General features: G+C 47.7%; 1 protein-coding gene across 4 annotated transcripts in view; it reads left to right on the plus strand.

Moving 5' to 3' along the window:
- The window catches only part of LNX2 (ligand of numb-protein X 2), a 90,168-nt gene that overhangs the window by 48,206 nt on the left and 23,060 nt on the right, over positions 1 to 18,902 (plus strand). For all 4 annotated transcript variants that reach the window (XM_061564019.1, XM_061564017.1, XM_061564018.1 and 1 more), the window contains 3 exons: positions 5,212 to 5,483; positions 16,141 to 16,343; positions 17,146 to 17,649. In XM_061564019.1, the coding sequence (XP_061420003.1) occupies positions 5,212 to 5,483; positions 16,141 to 16,343; positions 17,146 to 17,649 (979 nt within the window). The remainder of the gene's footprint in view (positions 1 to 5,211; positions 5,484 to 16,140; positions 16,344 to 17,145; positions 17,650 to 18,902) is intronic.

The raw sequence follows: 18,902 nt of genomic DNA on the forward strand, positions 1-18,902 counted from the left end.
ACACCCATTGGTCAACACAGTGAGGCAGGGCTGTTTTCGGGTTATTCAGTTGAATTTGTTTAAATTCTACCTAAAATTATTCGCTTTTGATTGCAAATGCAAACGAATTGCTTTTATTCGAGTAACGCTCAATCAAACACGCGAATTGCTATATCTAATTATGAGGGATTCCTCACGCGGAGTGCCTCCCGTTTCTTATTCCTAAAAACGTGTTTTTCTTGGTTAAACCGATGCAACATTTGAAATATTTGTGGGATTGTCTTGAACGTTTGAATGACGTTCAGCTTAGGCAGCATCATCCATTTAGGATCGTGTAATGGGTAGCACGCTGGACATTCACCATCAGTGGCATCGGTGGACATTTACACAGCTGCACCTTTTATCCTTTTACCTAGACTCCTCGAGAGAGAGAGAGACAGAGTGGGAGCCTCTGCTGCGATTTATCTGAGAGTATATTTTGCCCCTTCTGAGGCACGGAGAGGCGGGTTCCCGCATTCAAGAGGAAGCCTTATCAGTTGCGATCCAGTGCTGCATTCAATAAAGGACCCTGGAAATGGTGTGATGCTGCACACAGTTTAACCGTTGTTCGCCAGCTAGCAACAGACTGTGTGTCAAGAGCACAATAGCGCGGTGAACATGAGTAGAATTGAAGTCGACTGCCGTTCCTGTGACCAGCGTTCGCTTAGCAGGGTGGCCAATCCTCGTGTCGATACGTTGAAAGCAAAAGCCATCACATCGCTAGGCATCGGCCCTCCAAGCGCCAATGGGCCTCTCATGAATTGTGAATATGTAACCAGTGAATTACCACCAGCCCACAGGATATTTCAGTGATATGTGGCCTTTCGCCACATGCGTGCGTTTGATCACAGTTGGGGAACTATGGGTGTGTGTGTCTTCGTTTTTTTTCTGGGCGATAATTTCTGGTGTCCCGGTGAAAGTCGGTGCTGTGTTTCCTGTTCCAAGCTGTGCCGGGTGGTTCTCGGTACACCCCGCCATGCCTCACCCATTGCCCCAATGTGACAAGGCCAATTCAGCTCCCCTCTGCTCATTGGCTCGTAATTCTCGGTGGGTTTTCAGTGGTGTTTTTGTTTTTACCATGGGCAGAGTTTGCGGGAGGAGGGGGCATGGGGGGGGAGCAAAGCCCCGCCCAAACTGGACATCTTTATTAATTTATTGTCATTGGCTACCACATTCAGATAACCCCCTTCCTCCCTCCTCCCCCCTTAACTTGTATTTAAGAACTTGTATCTTGGAATCTTTGTCTCACTTGATACAGCAATTCTAGCTGTGACGGTCCCACCTGATGACGGAGACTTGTGTTGCCTCCGAAACGTCGTGATTTATTATTTTATTTTATTTCTATTATTACTTTCAGTAATTTTAATTAAATTTTTTTACCTACGTGACTTTACCGAAAAAAACCTAAGAGTATTATTTTCAGAAGTTTACAATTACGATTACGAATGAATTAATTATATGCACCCGCGATTCCTAATGTTAGGCACAAAGCAAACTCCTGACCCTCACCCCCTCCAAAACACAGGGTGCTTAAAAAAAATGTTAACACTTCTGAGAATTTGCAACAATGCCACGTGAAATGTGCCGCCTCCTGGCTCTGGAGACCACCGGGAGAAGATTCCAGGCACGCGTTGACAACAATGACGAACAAACGGGAGACACTCTTTGACTTTTTGAAGCTATTAACATCACATTTGTTATCATGTTACAGTGCATCATCCGTTTATTTTCCCATTAAAAACGATCGTACCATAAAAGTGTTAACATTTTTTAAGCACCCTGTATAGAAGCCAAACTCCGCCTGTGGTTTTTGCCTTCCTCTTTATGAAGGATAACGGCACGGCCCCGCAATGTCTTTCTCACGCCACCGGTAGCAGAAGGGCCTCCCCTGTCCAGAGCCGTAGAGAGGAGACGGCACCTTCATGGAGTTTGCGGCCTGCTCTTCCGTAGCTGGCCAGATGTCTTGGAAGAGGCGGAAGTGCCCACACTTTACCCCACCACATGCAAGCGGCCAATCAACTGTCTTGTACCCATTTACAACACTGGGTGGACAGAAAAAAATTCTGCATCGGATTGGGAACCTGTGGATAACATGACAGCTTCGTCAGCCGCTACAATGTCAGCTAAATGTAAAGATAACCTGATTTCCAAGTTTAACGTCCTTTCCAAGAAGAAGCCAGATCAACACATTAAAAAATTAGACGTTGACAAGGTTGTTACTAATCTGAGTAATAATCCAATTTCCCACGGCCTAAAATCGGTTTTGGCTAAAGGGTTGAACTTTGCAGTCACCCCTAAACACATCCCAGTGGATGATATAATTGCCCATGTCGATGTAGCCCTTCAGGGGTTGGGACACATCGCTGCGGCTAAATTGGAAATCGCGTCAATCCTCAAAAACGCCAAGACACAAATCAGCAACATCAGCAGGATGGACGTTTTGAACTATCTCAATTAAAAAAGAGGGATGACATCGTCATCCTCTCAGCCGACAAGGGCAATGCCACGGTCATCATGGACAAAACCACACACAATAACAACATTCAGGACCACCTTAATGATGGTAGCTACACAAATATTGAAAGAAATCCCACCAACAGCTTCGTCACAAAAAACAACAACATCATCACTGATTCGGCTTCATTAATTGAACAAACCAAACGGTTTTCCTTAAAACCCTCTGCTGCTAGATCTCCCAAATTGTATGGCTTACCAAAAATGCATAAAGAAGGTACACCCCTTCATCCCATCATCTCCACCATTGACCCACCCACCTACAAACTGGCTCGGTTTCTGTTTGAGTCCTTGCAACCATTCACTGGTAAGACCACCTCATCTGTACTTAACTCAGCTCACTTGGTATCCTTAACTAAGGACATCTCACTATCTACAGGTGATTTTCTCGTTAGTTTCGATGTAGTTTCTTTGTTCACCAAAGTTCCTGTACCCGACGCCGTTGCAATCATTAAAGATTTGGTCCAACAAGGATTGAATGCTGATGTACCGGCCCTAATCTATCACATTAACATGCTGATCTCTCACATAAACATGCTAATCTCTCACATCAACACGCCAATATCTCACATTAACATGCTAATCTCTCACATTAACACGCTAATCTCTCACATTAACATGCTAATCTCTCACATTAACATGCTCATATCTCAAATTAACATGCTAATCTCTCACATTAACATGCTAATCTCTCACATTAACACGCTCATCTCTCACATTAACATGCTAATCTCTCACATTAACATGCTAATATCTCACATTAACATGCTAATCTCTCACATCAACACGCTAATCTCTCACATTAACACGCTAATCTCTCACATTAACATGCTAATCTCTCACATCAACATGCTAATCTCTCACATTAACACGCTAATCTCTCACATTAACATGCTAATCTCTCACATCAACACGCTAATCTCTCATAATTAACATCACTAGCCCCGCCCACGTCGTTTATGACCCTAGGACGACACCCTATGAAACAGTCTGCATTCAGCAGCTTTTGCCCTCTTTCTTCCTGATGAACGATCGCTTGTGTTGTGATCGAAACGTCGTCGTTTTTTGTTTATTTTATATTCATTATTTGTATTAATTTGTACCTATCTACATGAATTTACCGAAATAACCAAGGAATTACTGGTTACACATTCGCAATTCACAGGTACCAGAGGGCCAACACCCAACCGTATGCTTGCTTTGATTTCAACGTATCGAAACGAGGGTTGGCCACCCTGCTAAGCGAACGCTGGTCACAGCAACGGCAGTCGCCTTCAATTCTACTCATGTTCACCGCGCTATTGTGTTCTTGACACACAGGCTGTTACGCTGCGTGCAGCATAAAAAAAAAACATTTTCAAGGTCCTTTATTGAACGCAGCACTGGATCGCAACTGATAAGGCTTCGCGTTTGAATCCTCGAAACCGCCTCTCGGTACCTCACTGAGGCAAAATGTACCCGCTAATAAATGACAACAGAGGCTCGAATTTTTCGATGTAAAGCTTTCGTGACTGCAGGGATTCATCTTCTTGGTTCTTTCGGTAAAGTCACGTAGAAGGGAAATAAAATAATAATAATAATAAAACATAATAAAATACAATTCTCACGATAATAATAAAACATAATAAAATACAATTCTCACGATAATAATAAAACATAATAAAATACAATTCTCACGACGTTTCGGCCACAACGCAAGCAGCCATACTCAGGTGAAGAACAGGTCTGAGGACGGCTGCTTGCGTTGTGGCCGAAACGTCGTGAGAATTTTATTTAATTACGTTTAATTTTTATTATTTTATTAAATCCCTTCAAACGTGACTTTACCGAAAGAACCAAGAAGATGAATGGCCGTTGTGTTCAAGAAACGGCCGTACCGGAGCGACCCACCTTTGAGTTAGCCAGCACACACTGGAAAGCATCGTTAAGCGACTTTTACGCGTGTGACTCGGCCCTCTTTCCCTCCGGAGTGCATTGTGGTTGCTGCCCCGAACCAGTGGTTGTCCCGAGAACAGACTCAGCTTCATCTTCTTGGTTCTTTCGGTAAAGTCACGTAGAATGGAAATACTAAAATAATAAAAATAAAACATAATAAAATAATTCTCACGACGTTTCGGCCACAACGCAAGCAGCCGTCCTCAGGTGGAGAGCAGGTCTGTCGAGTAGACAAAGTCTGACTCAGCCTCGCCATAAGGTTGTGGAAACGTCAGCACTTGAAAAGTGCTATGAACAGGATATTGAGCAACGCTTCAATGATCTTTGTTGCATAATTAACTTTTTTATTGCATGTATGTATGTTGAACTTCTTTCAGACAGTATGTAGTAAACCGTGTTAATCGGATGTGCGGGGGAAGGACAACAAACTAAACACAAAACGGGGTTCTAAAGGATAAAATTGTCAAATCTCAATTGAAAAGGCGCATAGCTCCAGTGGCTTCCTACTATCGGAAGAGCATGTCAGACGTCCGCAGGAGCACATCTGAAAGTGCGCGATGCAGTTGACAACCTTTGTTCGATGGCCAGCCGAAAGCTGCTGCTGTGAAGATGACCGGAGTTCGCGTGATGATCGTTTACGGTCCTTGACGAGACCATCAAGGCATTTGCGGTTCATTTGTGGCGAGCACTTCCTGCGCGACCTCGTAATGACCCTCTCCGGCGCGCTAATTACCGTGCGCACAGGTGCGTGGGCATGAGCCAGCACCACGCGGCCGAGGAGGGGCTGAGTCGGCGCGGCACCATCTACCCTGGCGCGCTGCACGCCGGCGGGCCGGACAGCGAGGCCCAGGCGGGTGGCACAGAGGGCTTCTCTGCGGCGGCCGCGTCCTCATCCCCGTCGGGGCCCGACGAGCCGGGGTCGCTCGGTGGCTCCAACTGCAGCGTGAGCGGTGGCAGCGGCGTGAGCGAGAGCGGCCTGGACAACCCCGCGTTCGAGGAGAGCACGGACGAAGAGAGTGAGTGACGACGATGACCGTGCGGGCGACGATGTGTGGCTCAACCCCCGAGCGTTGGAGGTGGGAGGAGGGGGGGGGCTTGAGGGTGGCTGTCCCTCCCCCCACCCCCCCCATCCCCCCACTGAAAACTCAGACCGCCCCCATTATATATGTATTATCTATTTTGAAAAATTCTAAAATAATATATCACGATAGTGCTATCGGTGGAATGGCACCAAGAAGTGAAGTTTCCTTTCGGATGTCTCGCAGAGCAGTGCGACTTCTCGAGTTGGCGAGTGGCCACGGCACTAGACATCTCAGAGCTGTGAATTGATTATCCTCGCTCTGAGATGTCGCAGCAAACCTTCCGAGTGATCGAGTCATACACGCTGGTTCAATATTTAGAAAGGGGGTGAGGGCTAGAGTGGAATGTATGATGTACAACATCAGATCGTTTTGCTATTCGCGTTGAGAGTCCCAACGTTTGTTTAAAGTTGGTTTACTATTGACTGTGATGGCGTGCCCCCCCTAGTACCCGATTAGTGATGCTAATATGCTTGAAGTGATGGATAAATATCATTTGTGGGCCGTTTTAAAGTGGCAGACGTTACGTCACCACGGGGCGTATGTGTGTATGTTGAATCTCTTTGTACCGTACATCCGCCGACCGTGATAATCATGAATGTGAATTTGTGGGTTGCATCCAGGTCCATGCCTCTCTAGGTCTCCCACCCCTGATGTCGGATACAGTCTGTATTGTGAATTGATTATCCTTAACATTCAATAGCAAACTTTACAACAATTACTTTTTATTTTCTTCTGTCTTGCTCTCAAGTGTTGCGACTGTCGCTTTAACTTGATTTCACGCGTGCAATTTCGCCAGACAATTGCAGAGTCCCTTCCGGGCGTAATTGTTTGGTCGCCTCCTCCTTTAATCAGGACTCGTCCGCAATTGCGGTGCTTTCAGAAGGGAAAAAAAAAGTCACACGATACTTTGTTGATCCAAATTATGCATATGCGCTCTAAATACAATTCTGCTGGGATATCTCAGTAGAGCAGACCCAAGGAAACAATGCGAACAGTAAATGTTTCGAGTCCTTGGACTGCTCTTGGCCACTTTAAGATGTTCCATTTTGTTTGCAACTCTCCCCGCAAATGGCTTTCTTTTCAGTCGTCTGCAAATGCTTTCATTGTTGGAGAGCACCAGACAGTCGCAAATGTTCCAGCAGTGAAGCATTCAAAGCACAGCCGTCTGCATGGGCAACTCTGTGGTGATAGCAGCAAAGAAGAAATTAATACAATGCCAAAGTGGTTACAAGGAGGAACACAAATCGGCCCATGTTGAGAATATCAATGGGTTTAAATTCAAACCGGTTCAGTGTGTGTATAAGCGCAGGGTGTATGTGTGTGTGTATAAGCGCAGGGCGTGTGTGTGTGTGTATAAGCGCATGGCGTGTGTGTGTGTATAAGTGCATGGCGTGTGTGTGTATAAGCGCAGGGCGTGTGTGTGTGTGTATAAGCGCAGGGTGTATGTGTGTGTGTATAAGCGCAGGGTGTATGTGTGTGTGTATCAGCGCAGGGTGTGTGTGTGTGTGTGAGCGTTAGGGCGCGGAGCTTCGAACCCAGCAAACCAAGTTCGAATCCTGCTCACGGCCAACACCGGTGACGATTATCTGAACTGGCCATGGGCCTCCCCTTGGTCTACTCAGCCTCAAATGAGTACCTGGTGCGCTGTGTAAACATTGCCACTCCGGAGACAAAGGCGGGCCGGCGCGGTGTTGGCCACCCACCCCCTCGTGTGCCGTGCCGGCATTCAAAGGGTGCTGCTTACTAACGGCACTTGCTCCGACTATCTCTACAGCTATAAGGTCGGGGGCGGGGGGAGTGTGGGGGATCTTTGTCTCCATGTTGTTTGAATCTATGTATGCGCATGCCAAATCTGCGTATAACAATACTGCGGGATTCATCTTCTTGGTTCTTTCGGTAAAGTCACGTAGAGTGGAAATAATAAAAATAAAACATAATAAAATAATTTATTGTGAGAATTATTTTATTATGTTTTATTTTTATTATTTTATTATTTCCATTCTACGTGACTTTACCGAAAGAACCAAGAAGATGAATCCCTGCAGTCACGAAAGCTTTCAATCGAAAAATACTGCGGGAGTTTGGGACCAAATCATCTGCTCTAAACCTGGGTGGTCTCAACCGATGCCCATCCCCGGGTGCCGTGTTTGCTCATTTTAAGGCCCACTTCCGGTTCTATCCACTTGTACACAGCTCCTACCCTGCCCTTGTTCTGCCCTGCATCATGCTCCCCCGCCCTTGCTTTACCCCCCCCCCACACCACCAGCTGATGTTACACAGTGTCGTGAGATACGCTCCAGCTTAGATGCTCGATTAAAACTATGATTATTCTTATTATGCGAAAAAAACGGTACCTGGAACCGCATCATTGCGCCATTGCATCCAGAGATGACGGTATTATGCGATTATAAAACAACACCATTCGTGTTTTTTTGGTTTGTATTGACAGGATCAAGCTGTCAATACAAACCAACCGGTCAATGCAAACCAAAAACAAATGCCAATTTCTTTACAACTGCTTTTAGTGTTTTGTTTGTTGTTCTTCCCTGCACCTCCGATTAGCACGGTTGGCTACGTACGGTGCAAAAGAAGTTCAACGTACACACACTGGGTTCCCTACCTGTCACGTGGGGTACGCGTGGCCACGTCTAGGGAGTCGACAACTCGTGTACACGGTCACATGGTGCATAATATAGGTTTTTGGGTCAGATCGCGTTATTTATAAATGTGTCGTAACCCTCCACCACCCGACACGGCCAAACAGTAAAACATGTGTCACGTTTTTCAAAGGACAAAATAATTCACTTCTTTAGCCCACCAGTGTGCTGAAGAGAGAATCAACAGCATGCCCGATGAAGCTGATTGTAATTGTCAGCGAAACGTCGTACTACTCAAATTTTAAAATGCTGTTATTTCTCTCTTCAGCACACCGGTGGGCTAAAGAAGTGAATTATTTTGTCCTTTGAAAAACGTGACACATGTTTTACTGTTTGGCCGTGTCGGGTGGTGGAGGGTTACGACACATTTATAAATAACGCGATCTGACCCAAAAACCTTGATTATGAACAATGAGTAACGCTTTGCGGAGAGGTCAACGGTGGCTGTCCTCATAGATAGACTCGCCTCCACGATGGGATTGTGGAATTTACGCAAATGGCTCATGGCTACGAAGAGGAGGTGAGCACCACCTCAATGCTTATTCGAGCAGAAAATTATCTTGACTTTTGACGAAGGGAATGGTCAGTCATCCGCATCCAGTGAAACTCAGCCTCCCCCCCCCCTCCGCTTCATCGCGATGGTAATTGGCTCGAATTAAACTGTACGGGATTTTTTTCTTTTCTTGTGAAAGTGTAAATATTTTATTCTAAATATTTAGTTGTGATTAATTATTCGGTGCTAATAATACGCATGAGGTTATAAATCAATGTAAATGTAATTAAAATGTAGATTTTTTCTTCTTCTTCTATTCTTTACATTTTATGTAAAACCTATTTGTTGGTAGGCATAGGGCTCTGCGGGCAGCTGATGGGGCTGGTAGAGGGTTCGCGAGAAGCTGAAGGTTGGGAATGACGAGAGAAAGGGAGCGAGGAGCGAGCGAGCGAGCGAGCGAGGCTCACAGCTCCGAATTGCACGCAAATATTTCTGAAAGAGCATCCACCACGTGTGCTGCCCAAAATGCACTCGGCGTAATTACTGCGGAGCAAGCGGCGTGAGAATAAAGCGCAGATGACATTTTATGGATGAGCGCCCCCAGACTCGTGATGCACATGCTATACCACGCCGGGTATCTATGCACCAAATAGCAGCAAAAAAAAAAACCCACACACACAATTGTACTTCCTTCTCAAACAGATGCCAACACCTGCGGGTTTAAATCCAATGTTTGTGTGTGAACACAATTCTTGCTTTTGACTGGCCATCTAACAAAAGACGGTCACCGCATCGCGCGCTTTCAGATGCACATTGCGGCCGTCTGGAACGCTCTTCCTCACGATGTTGGGACGCCACTGGAGCTATTGCACTTTTAAATGTAGATTGAAAACTAATTTGTTTAGAGCTGCTTTTTGTGTCGAGTTTGTTGCCTTAACCCCCCACCTCCGATTATCACGGTTGGCTACGTACGGTGCGAAAGTTCAACATACCTACGTACAATCTAAAAAAAAATGGGAGAACCAAGCAAAAAAATCAGACATTGCTTTTAACGGTGAATGCATTGAGCATGTGCGAGTGTGTAGAAGTATCGTGGGCACTTTGTGTCGAGGTGTACCCTCTCGTTCGAGGTCTCATCAATTATGTGTTGACACAGAATATGCATCCTCGCCGCCTGCATTACGCCTGTTTTGGCACGGCCGTGCGTACATTTTTAACGGGGATCGACTGCGTTCCGTCGGACAACGTTTGAATAAAGAGCAGAGTACAACTACACTCGCACGGTGCAGGATGTCCGTAAAAGTATCGACCGTTTTTGAAGAATCGTAATGAGACAGCGGCGTGAAACTGCGTGGTTTTAATGGTGGAGTCACGTGAAATACAAAAGTGTTTGCCACGAGCGAAACGACTTGGCGATCTTCAGCAGCTGCACGACAGAAGCAATTGAAATAATCACGGCAGTGATGTTGGCAGGCACTTAGGGCTCTCAAATCTCGGTGCGATGGACATCGCGTGAGAATGAGCCTCGGACGGCAAAAAATATATAATCTTCACACGACCGGATTGTTGAATTGACCCAGCTCACACTGCGGTCCCAACTGAAATATTTTAATAATTGATGATACCTTTATGGACATCGTGTGTTTCATGCTTTGCCAAGGAACATAATTAGCAAAAAAACACTGCAAGGCCCGCAGCGTGTAGAGCACTCGTCAGCTCGAGCAAAATCAAACTAAAATAGTTCTCCTTTCTGTTCACGCTGCAAATGCAGTCCCACCAAGCCAGTAGTCAACCCTAACACTAACGCAAGCACATGGTTGTACCCACCATCTTAGGCTAAGCACTAAATCACACACAAGCTGTAGGTGCTGGCCCAAAGCCAGTAACTTCCGATTCAAAATACAAGGCTCTCTCCGCAGCCAATCACTCACACCTGTGTTCTCTGCGCCAGTCCTTCCCAAATTGCACGTTTGATATTAGACTGTGGTGAATTATCCACACGTGCACGATGCCCCCCTCCGTCCATTCACACCTGCGAAGACTCGGACCCCTGCCAGTGAGCACGGTCAAACACAATGGACTGGGAGGTGGCCAGGTGGTGCAATTGTCAGAGTGCTAACGTGGCACTGCTCTGAGATCCTCGGTTCAAATCCAGGCAGCCGCCTGTGATTAAGCTGGGTCCTCAAATGTACGTAGACCCCCACAGTTCAACCGTTGTTGGACCTTCCTTATCGTCAGCCATGATCAATCCACTGCTGCATAAGCCACCCGGAACATTACTTGGTTTTGTGATATAGCACCTGCTCATTTTGTTGCTCTATCACGGGCGAATTTACCTCCTTTGACTGCCATTCCGATGTTAGTCTTGACCACTGTCCGTCATCCCTTGAAGCGATGTGTACTGCTCAAGCCCGTGGATCAGCAACACATTCTTGTCTTGGTGGTCAACAGAAGCATATTGTGAATGATCGCCAGGTTTAGGGGCACACGCATTTAGTCGGTTGTCGTATAGGGAGGGTTGGTGGGTCACGCACAGATGGAGCCTGAGTAACACATCTATCTGTAGTCGTATTGGGCTTTCATAATAATAATAATGATAAACTCCGTTTTCCAGAGCGCTATTCGCACAAAGAGATTGTATGCTATGCACTGACCGCTGACCTCTTGCAAAACCCCCAAAAAATTGAGGCAATTTGCCAAACATCTTGAAGCACAACCCTCCTGAAAAGGAATATTGATACTTAATTCCTGGGTAGATAAACCACATTTTTGCAAACGATAATTCAGTGGCTTGGTACGATGTCCGCATGGTAAAGTAACAATAGTGTTAACCTCAATCCCATGAAGTGCCAAGCGCTATTCATTATTCTCAACAAATCCTAATATGTTGAGCTAACCATAAACAAAATGGTTAATAAACAATGCTAATTATAATCTCTTACATCTGTTTTGACATTCATGCATTCTAACTGCATCCTGTGCTCTCCTTTCTCTGGCTTTATCGGCAATACTTAGGCCCACATTGTTTTCCACAGTCCCAAAGTAATTATATTTAATTAAGGGCACCTCTCTAAGCACAGGCAGCGGCGCACAAACATTAGCAAGTTTAATGGTCACTGCGAAAGAACGCCTCTGATTACCAAAGTAATGGAGAGACAGATAAGCACTAAAAAGGCGAGAGCAGTGGTCGACGTTTGCATTTAGAATTTTTGTTAAAGCCCTCGTGACCTTCGTGATGTCACGCTGCGGGTGAACGTGGCTGTACAAAAGTCACGCCTCAGTGACCAATACAAGAACATGGGTTGGTCATCAGCAGTGGCAGCAGCAGCAGCAGCAGCGGTTTCCCTGGCCAGGTGTTTCAGCTTGATGTTTTTTTTCTTCTTCCTCCATTAAACACATTCATGGCTTGAAGCGCATTGAGATTTGACGCGAGCAGACGCCGCTGCGTTTTGTCTAGTGGCGTTCACAGTTAATATCGCAATGCTTAGGCGGTGACTGCTATTTATTCCTGCTATTCCATTCCTCTCTCTTTACTTTATTTTCATATCGTTCCCGAGATCATAGCTGATGACCCGCCCACACATTGTTGACCCGCCCATACTGGGCATATGTGAAAAGAGCTTTATAGCTCTTTAGATTCCTCCTGCAGTCGAAATAGAGATTCTGATTCTGTGGGCTGCTGCTGTCTTTTATTTCGGTCAGCTGGAAAGTTACTTACGTGGTTCTTTGCCTATTTTTTTTAAAACAGTTGTTGGGCACTAGGCTCAAATGCCCAATAATAACAAGCAACCAGTAGCAATCAGCACCATCAAAAGTTGTAATGGATATATAATCAGAGTTTCTTGCATTGAGCAAGGTTGTTATTATTATTATTGTAAGGGATTTGGAGAAGAGACGATGGGAGGGAAGTCCCAAAGTGGAGCAGCGAGAGGCAAAGGAGCAGGATGGGAAGCATCGTGACCTGCAGGTTGTCGGTTGATCACCGTGTGGATGAGAAGAAGTAGTCGTCTTCAGCTACTTCAATGTCAACCACATGTAAAGTTAACCCGATCGTAGATTTGAAGTTTTCGTGACTGCAAGGATTCAAGGGGCAAGTGCAGCACACTTTTTATTCATATGGTAAGGTGAGGCTTAAGAGGGTGAGCCTTTGTTATGGAGAGGTACGGTTTGTGACTCAACCTGGCCTACCTCTTAAGCCTCACCTTACCATATGAATAAAAAGTGTGCTGCACTTGCCCCTTCCCCCCTCTTCAACCATTATATAAACGGAGTGGTAGCTCCTGCAAACTCTCATTTACTTGATACAGCTGTCGTGGCTGTGACGGTTCCACCTGAAGACGGAGGCTTGTGTTGCCTCCGAAACGTCGTTATTTTTATTTTATTTTACTTTTATTAATTTTAATGTTTTACCTACGTGACTTTACCGAAAAAAACTAAGAATATTAACCTGATCGCTAAACTCAACCTCCTGTCAAAAAAGAAGCCAGAGCCACACATTGAAAAAGTTAGATGTTAAAAAGATTGTTGTCAATCACAGCAACAGCCCAATTTCCGACAGCCTAAAATCGGTACTAGCTAAAGGTGTTGAGTTTCGCAGTCACCCCTGAACACATTCCAGTGGATGATATCATTCCCCAGGTAGACGTAGCCCTCAAAGGTTTGGGACACATCCCGGCAGATGTTGCAAGATCTGAAATCGCTGCTATCGTCAAAAACGCTAAGAAAGCCATTAGCAAGATCAGCAAGGACGAGCGTTTTGAACTCGCTCAATTGAAAAAGAGAGGTGACATTGTCATCCTCTCATCCGACAAGAGCAATGCCACTGTCATCATAGATAAAACCACGTACAACAACAAAATTCAGAACCTTCCTATGATGGCAGCTATACCAAAATTAATAGAGATCCTACCAACCGCCTACTAATTCGACTTCTCTAATCGAACCGACCAAGCAGCTCTCTCTAAAACTCTCGGCTGCTAGACCACCCAGATTTTATGGCTTTCCAAATAATCCGTAAAAAGGTCGCCCACTCCGTCCTATCGTTTCCACCATTAACTCACCAACCTACAAACTGGCCCGATTTCTGTCTGAGACCCGGCTTCCTTTCACGGGGTGATGGGGGTGGCGATTAGCGACCCTGCTTACCACGGTATCATCGTCAACGATGGGATAGTCATGTTCACGATACGGTGTGTTATGATCTTGATTTGAAGCTTTCGTGACTGCAGGAATCCATACTCTTTGGTTCTTTTGGCGCAACACAAGCGTCCACCATCAGGTGGGAAGCAGCAGATCATTATTTTGCCACCTGATGATGGACGCTTGTGTTGCGCCCGAAACGTCGTGGTTTTTTTTTTTTTATACCTACGTGACTTTACCGAAAGAACCAAAGAGTACGTGTGTCATGATATTTCACAATTCTATCGTTGTGCTTCCCTGTACTTGCATCGCTTCATGACTGAATACACCTTCAACGATGTCCAGCCGTAGTCCGCTCAAAAGAGCATTCACGGGATAGGCGTTCATCCCCATGTTACAAGCAGTCTGGAAATTCCACATTGCTATGGCGGTGGCAAGTCTAACCCAGAGGGGGCGGTGGGTGAGAAAAAAAAACACCCCCCACTGCAACCTTACTCACGGGCCTAAACGTACGTACTCTTAGTTTTTTCGGTAAAGTCACATAGGTAAAAAATGAAATTAAAATTAATAAAAAAAATAAAAATATATATGTCAAGTGAGGCGTCACTTGATACAGAAAATCTGGCTGTGACGGTCCCACCTGATGACGGAGACTTGTGTTGCCTCCGAAACGTCGTGATTTTTTAAAGTGAATTGTAATTTCATTTTTTACCTACGTGACTTTACCGAAAAAACTAAGAGCATGAATCCTTGCAGTCACGAAAGCTTCAAATCTAGAACCAAACGTACGTGTTTGCACAGAGCGGGGTTGTCCATGCAGAGCCACTGGTCATTGTGTGGGGCTGGCAAGATTGAGCCGTGGAATGTGGTGGCTCTACCTCATTTGAATGAGGACCTCGTCCTCCTCCCTCCTCCTCCTCCTGCGGGCCTGTGCGCTTTGTTTCCCGGCGCTTGTGTTCCCGCAAACGTCTGGGAGCCGTGACCCCGTGGGCCGAGCCCTGTGGAGCACAAAGGAAACCTGGGTGAGAAAGAACGACCTTGACTTTGTGCTGACGAATCTGTCTCCGTGTTCAATTATTGGCTATTTTCCTTTCTAAAGCGACCGGCAATGAGGGTTAATATTCACCAAGCACAACGCGCCTCGGTACGGAATTTGCACTTCAATATTAGCGGTGAATAAAATAAAATAAAAATAAACGTTTCTTGCAGTAAAAAACTAAAGTGTCAGAGCGATTTCCTGCTCAAGTGACACCTGAGCCAGTGCTTGTATCCAGTTTACATCCTTGAAGCCAGCGGTGGAAATTCCACATTCAAATGACGGGGGGTGAGTCAATCCGTATAATTGAACACTGTCGACTTGCCCACAACGTGGTACTCTTTTTATCGACCCCATAAGAATGATGGGCTGAGTCATTCCTCAACCTGAATGTAAACTCACAAACATCAACATTACTTTGTGTCGATGAGCATAGATGTGCAGTGACGGTAAAATCTCCAGTGTGTTTGTGGGTTGGACCTCGTGCTGTTCGGCAATGTCTGGTGTTTTACTCCTCGTGGTGTTGTACTGCACGTCGTTTTTGTTATCAATGCGCACTGCCTGCTGTGACATATCCGGTTCAGAAACACGATCATTATTGACAAATCGAGACCGAGAGCTGAAAAGAGCTCAAAGAAGCGTGGAGAGATGCACGCTTGGAATTTCAATGAGACAACAGAGAGAGAATACATGGATTTTAAAAAAAACATACGCATGTTAATGACGTCACTCAAACTGTTAAGAAAACTAAGTGTGTTTGGGGGAGAACACATGGTAAGAAGGGATGATGGCTGGTGAGCAAGACTGGTTGATGGAATGGCAGTCAACAGAGAACATGCACTGAGAAGATCGAGCGGTATTGTCAGTTCTTGTGCAGCAGTGAGATGGATTGTGGGGATGGTGGGATCAGCCAGGATCACAACAGCGTGGCCATGCCTTCAACCAGCAGTGGATAGACCATGGCTGACGAATGTCAATGACAATCATTGGTGTTGACGTACATCATTGCGAGAAGTGCGCAATGATGGCCTTTGGTGAAGAATAACAGCCGAGCAATGGAACGTGCCGGAGGGAGAGATGGAGCGATGCGATCGGCCGGTGTGCAGTTGCTCATCGGATCGTTACATTGCAGGATCGCGAGACGTGACGGCAGCTGGGAGAAGCCTCGATTCGGCAGCGTCATGATCATGTATGATGACGACGACGATGATAACGACGACGGCGATTGGTCCGCGCGTCTCCCGTTTAAATCCCGCTCGACCCCAGACACGCCGCGAGCCCTGGGGGGCATCCCGGACGGCGAGGTGACCACCATCGAGGTGGCGCGCGCCAACCCCTACATGGAGCTGGGCATCAGCGTGGTGGGCGGCTGCGAGACGCCGCTCGTCACCCTAGTCATCCAGGACGTGTTCCGCGAGGGGGCCATCGCACTGGACGGCCGCCTCCTCCCCGGGGACCAGATCCTGCAGGTGCGACTCCTCGCTGACGAGCTCGGGGGCCGAGATAGCCGGGAACTCGCGTGCACCGGCTCTGTCCAACGCACATCCACACCTGGCACTACACGTCCAGTCGAGCTGCTTTTGGTGTTACGTTTGTTGTCACTCCCCCCGCACTTCCGATTTGCACGGTTGGCTACGCGCGGTGCGAAACAAGTTCAACGTACACACATTCGGAGTCTGCCCGTGCCCACTGTGGCCTGCCAGCAAATTGGAAAATGTCCACAACTTGCACACCACATGCAGTCTACCTTTCGCTGTGGCTTTGGCTGCGACGAGTCATGTACTGCCTACTCCTCTCTGCCAGAGAAACGGAAAACATTCCCGCGCCTGTCACACTGCACGCAGCACTCTCGAGGCGACGTTTGGTGTGTGACGGTGGGTAATAGTCATCCGTTGACTGGGACGTCGATGAATTGATTGAAATCGATTCCACACTCGTGATGAGCGCATTAATTTTGGCATGTAGAAGCATTGATTATTTTCACAAATGGCACGTTCACGTGGGGTGAAGAGTGGGTAAGTACTCCAGCCTATTCCAAGACGTCGGGCCTGTGTGGAGCAGTTGGCCAATTACCCTCGAGACGGGGCAAGAACTGGTTTAAAAGCCTTGTCAAACCGACGTCGCCGGGCCAATGCTAACCACCGTACCACCGCTTCACGTGCTAATAGACACATTGATACTATTAGCACGCGTTCATTCGTACGGCAATGTCACACGGCGGCGGCGACGCACGCCCCACCCTTCCCCCCCTCCCCAACGCCGTCCACGCAGGTGAACGGTGTGGACATCAGCAACGTGTCGCACAACTCGGCGCGCGCGGCACTCGCTCGCCCGTGCCCCTCGCTGCGTCTCACCGTGCTGCGCGAGCGCCGCTACGGCACGTCCGGCACGCGCGCCGCGCCGCCGCAGCCTCCGCCGCCGGTGCAGCAGCTACAGCTGGCGGCCGGCCAGCCCGCCCCGTCGCCGCCCGGCGCGGCCGCCCCCCCACAGCAGCACGCGCAGGGCTCCCAGCATGCGCCCGCGGCGGCGCCGGCGGCGCAGCAGCAGAGTTCGGACGGGGGGCCACCGGCATCGGCGGCGGCTCCGAGGGGGCCTCACTGCCAGGGGGGGCACCCACCGCCGCCGCCGCCTCCTCCGCCGCCGCCGCCGGGGCCGCCGAGCGCGGAAGGGCCGGCAAGCGCCGTGGCGGCGGGTGGTGCGGGCGCCAGGGACGACAGCTTCCACGTGGTGTTGCACAAGCGGGGCGGCTCGGGGCGCGAGCAGCTCGGCATCAAGGTGAGGTCTCGCGGCGGAAGAGCATCGTCGGCCGCTCGCAAGGTGGCGAGATGTTGACTGCCTCGCCGGGTGTACAGGAGCTCGTGGGTTCAATCCTGACCCTGACGACGCCTCTTTATATGGAGTTTGCGTGTCTCTCTTTCTCTCTGTGGTTGCATGGATTTTTCTAAGGGTCCTCCAGTTTTCCCCATCCACATTGAGAATCAACGTCACGCGCCCAGAGTATTTGGCTGCTTTGAATGTCCAGGTCGCTTCTGGACAAAAGAGCTCTCTATGGCTCAGTGGACCTCACACCTGGTCAAAAAAAAATAAAAAAGCTTCGTAGCTCATCGGATTCCTGCAGTCCAAAGAAAGATTCCAATTGTGATATCTCATATCGCGAAGCAAGCACATGAGCGACACTGCCTTCGCTGCATTGTGGCCCAGAGGGACTCGCGCAGCTCACAAAGTTCGGACGCTTAAACAACAGGAAGTTTTGCCCCGGCCGTTGTCGCACGATGAAAATCTCATCACATGAAATATAATTGAAAAGTCCAAAAGAATTTAGGCGACACAGACTCCTGAGAGAAACCGCCCTGGGCTCGTTGTGCCAAAGCCACTGGCCCGGTGCGTGCGGCAAGGGGCGGTAGAAGCAACCCGAGAATGAACGATCGGCTCGCTAAACAAACGCTCGCATACACAGCACCCCCACCTTAACCACTTGCAGTGCTCGTCGTGGCGGGAGCGAGCGACACCATCACGCGTGTCGAAGTTGCCGTCTCATTGAACGTGCGTGTGTAATGGTAGCACACAGTCAATCAACAACAACAGGTTCATTATGTTAAACATCATGACGGGGTGGGTGGCTCAGAGGTCAGAGCGCGGAACCAGTTTCGCGCTGGGCTCCTGGGATCACCGAAGCCTGGTTGCAGCAGCGTTTAATCCGCGTTCTCGAGTGGAGTGTGAGTCTGTGGTCTCAGCCCGGTCGCCGGTGATTGCACAAAATGCCAAAAAATATAGAGCATAAAATTTGGTTCTGCATTGGGAATTCAAAATATGGGATTGTTATGAGACGAACACTCCTCTGCACAGTTCAGAACATGTCACTTGAAGGGATCTCAGAGGTAGCCCCGGCATATCCACTTCCGTGGGCCGTTCTCTCACACAAAGGGTTGCACTGCTCTTCGAGAATTCCGACAGTTTTATTTTTTTTGGAGCAACTCATATGTCAGGCTGCCCAGGGTATCAGTTGACACACACGCATGACAACCACT

Source organism: Lethenteron reissneri, chromosome 32 (assembly GCF_015708825.2).
Source record: "Lethenteron reissneri isolate LAM-NWPU_2019-01 chromosome 32, ASM1570882v1, whole genome shotgun sequence".
Taxonomy (NCBI): domain Eukaryota; kingdom Metazoa; phylum Chordata; class Hyperoartia; order Petromyzontiformes; family Petromyzontidae; genus Lethenteron; species Lethenteron reissneri.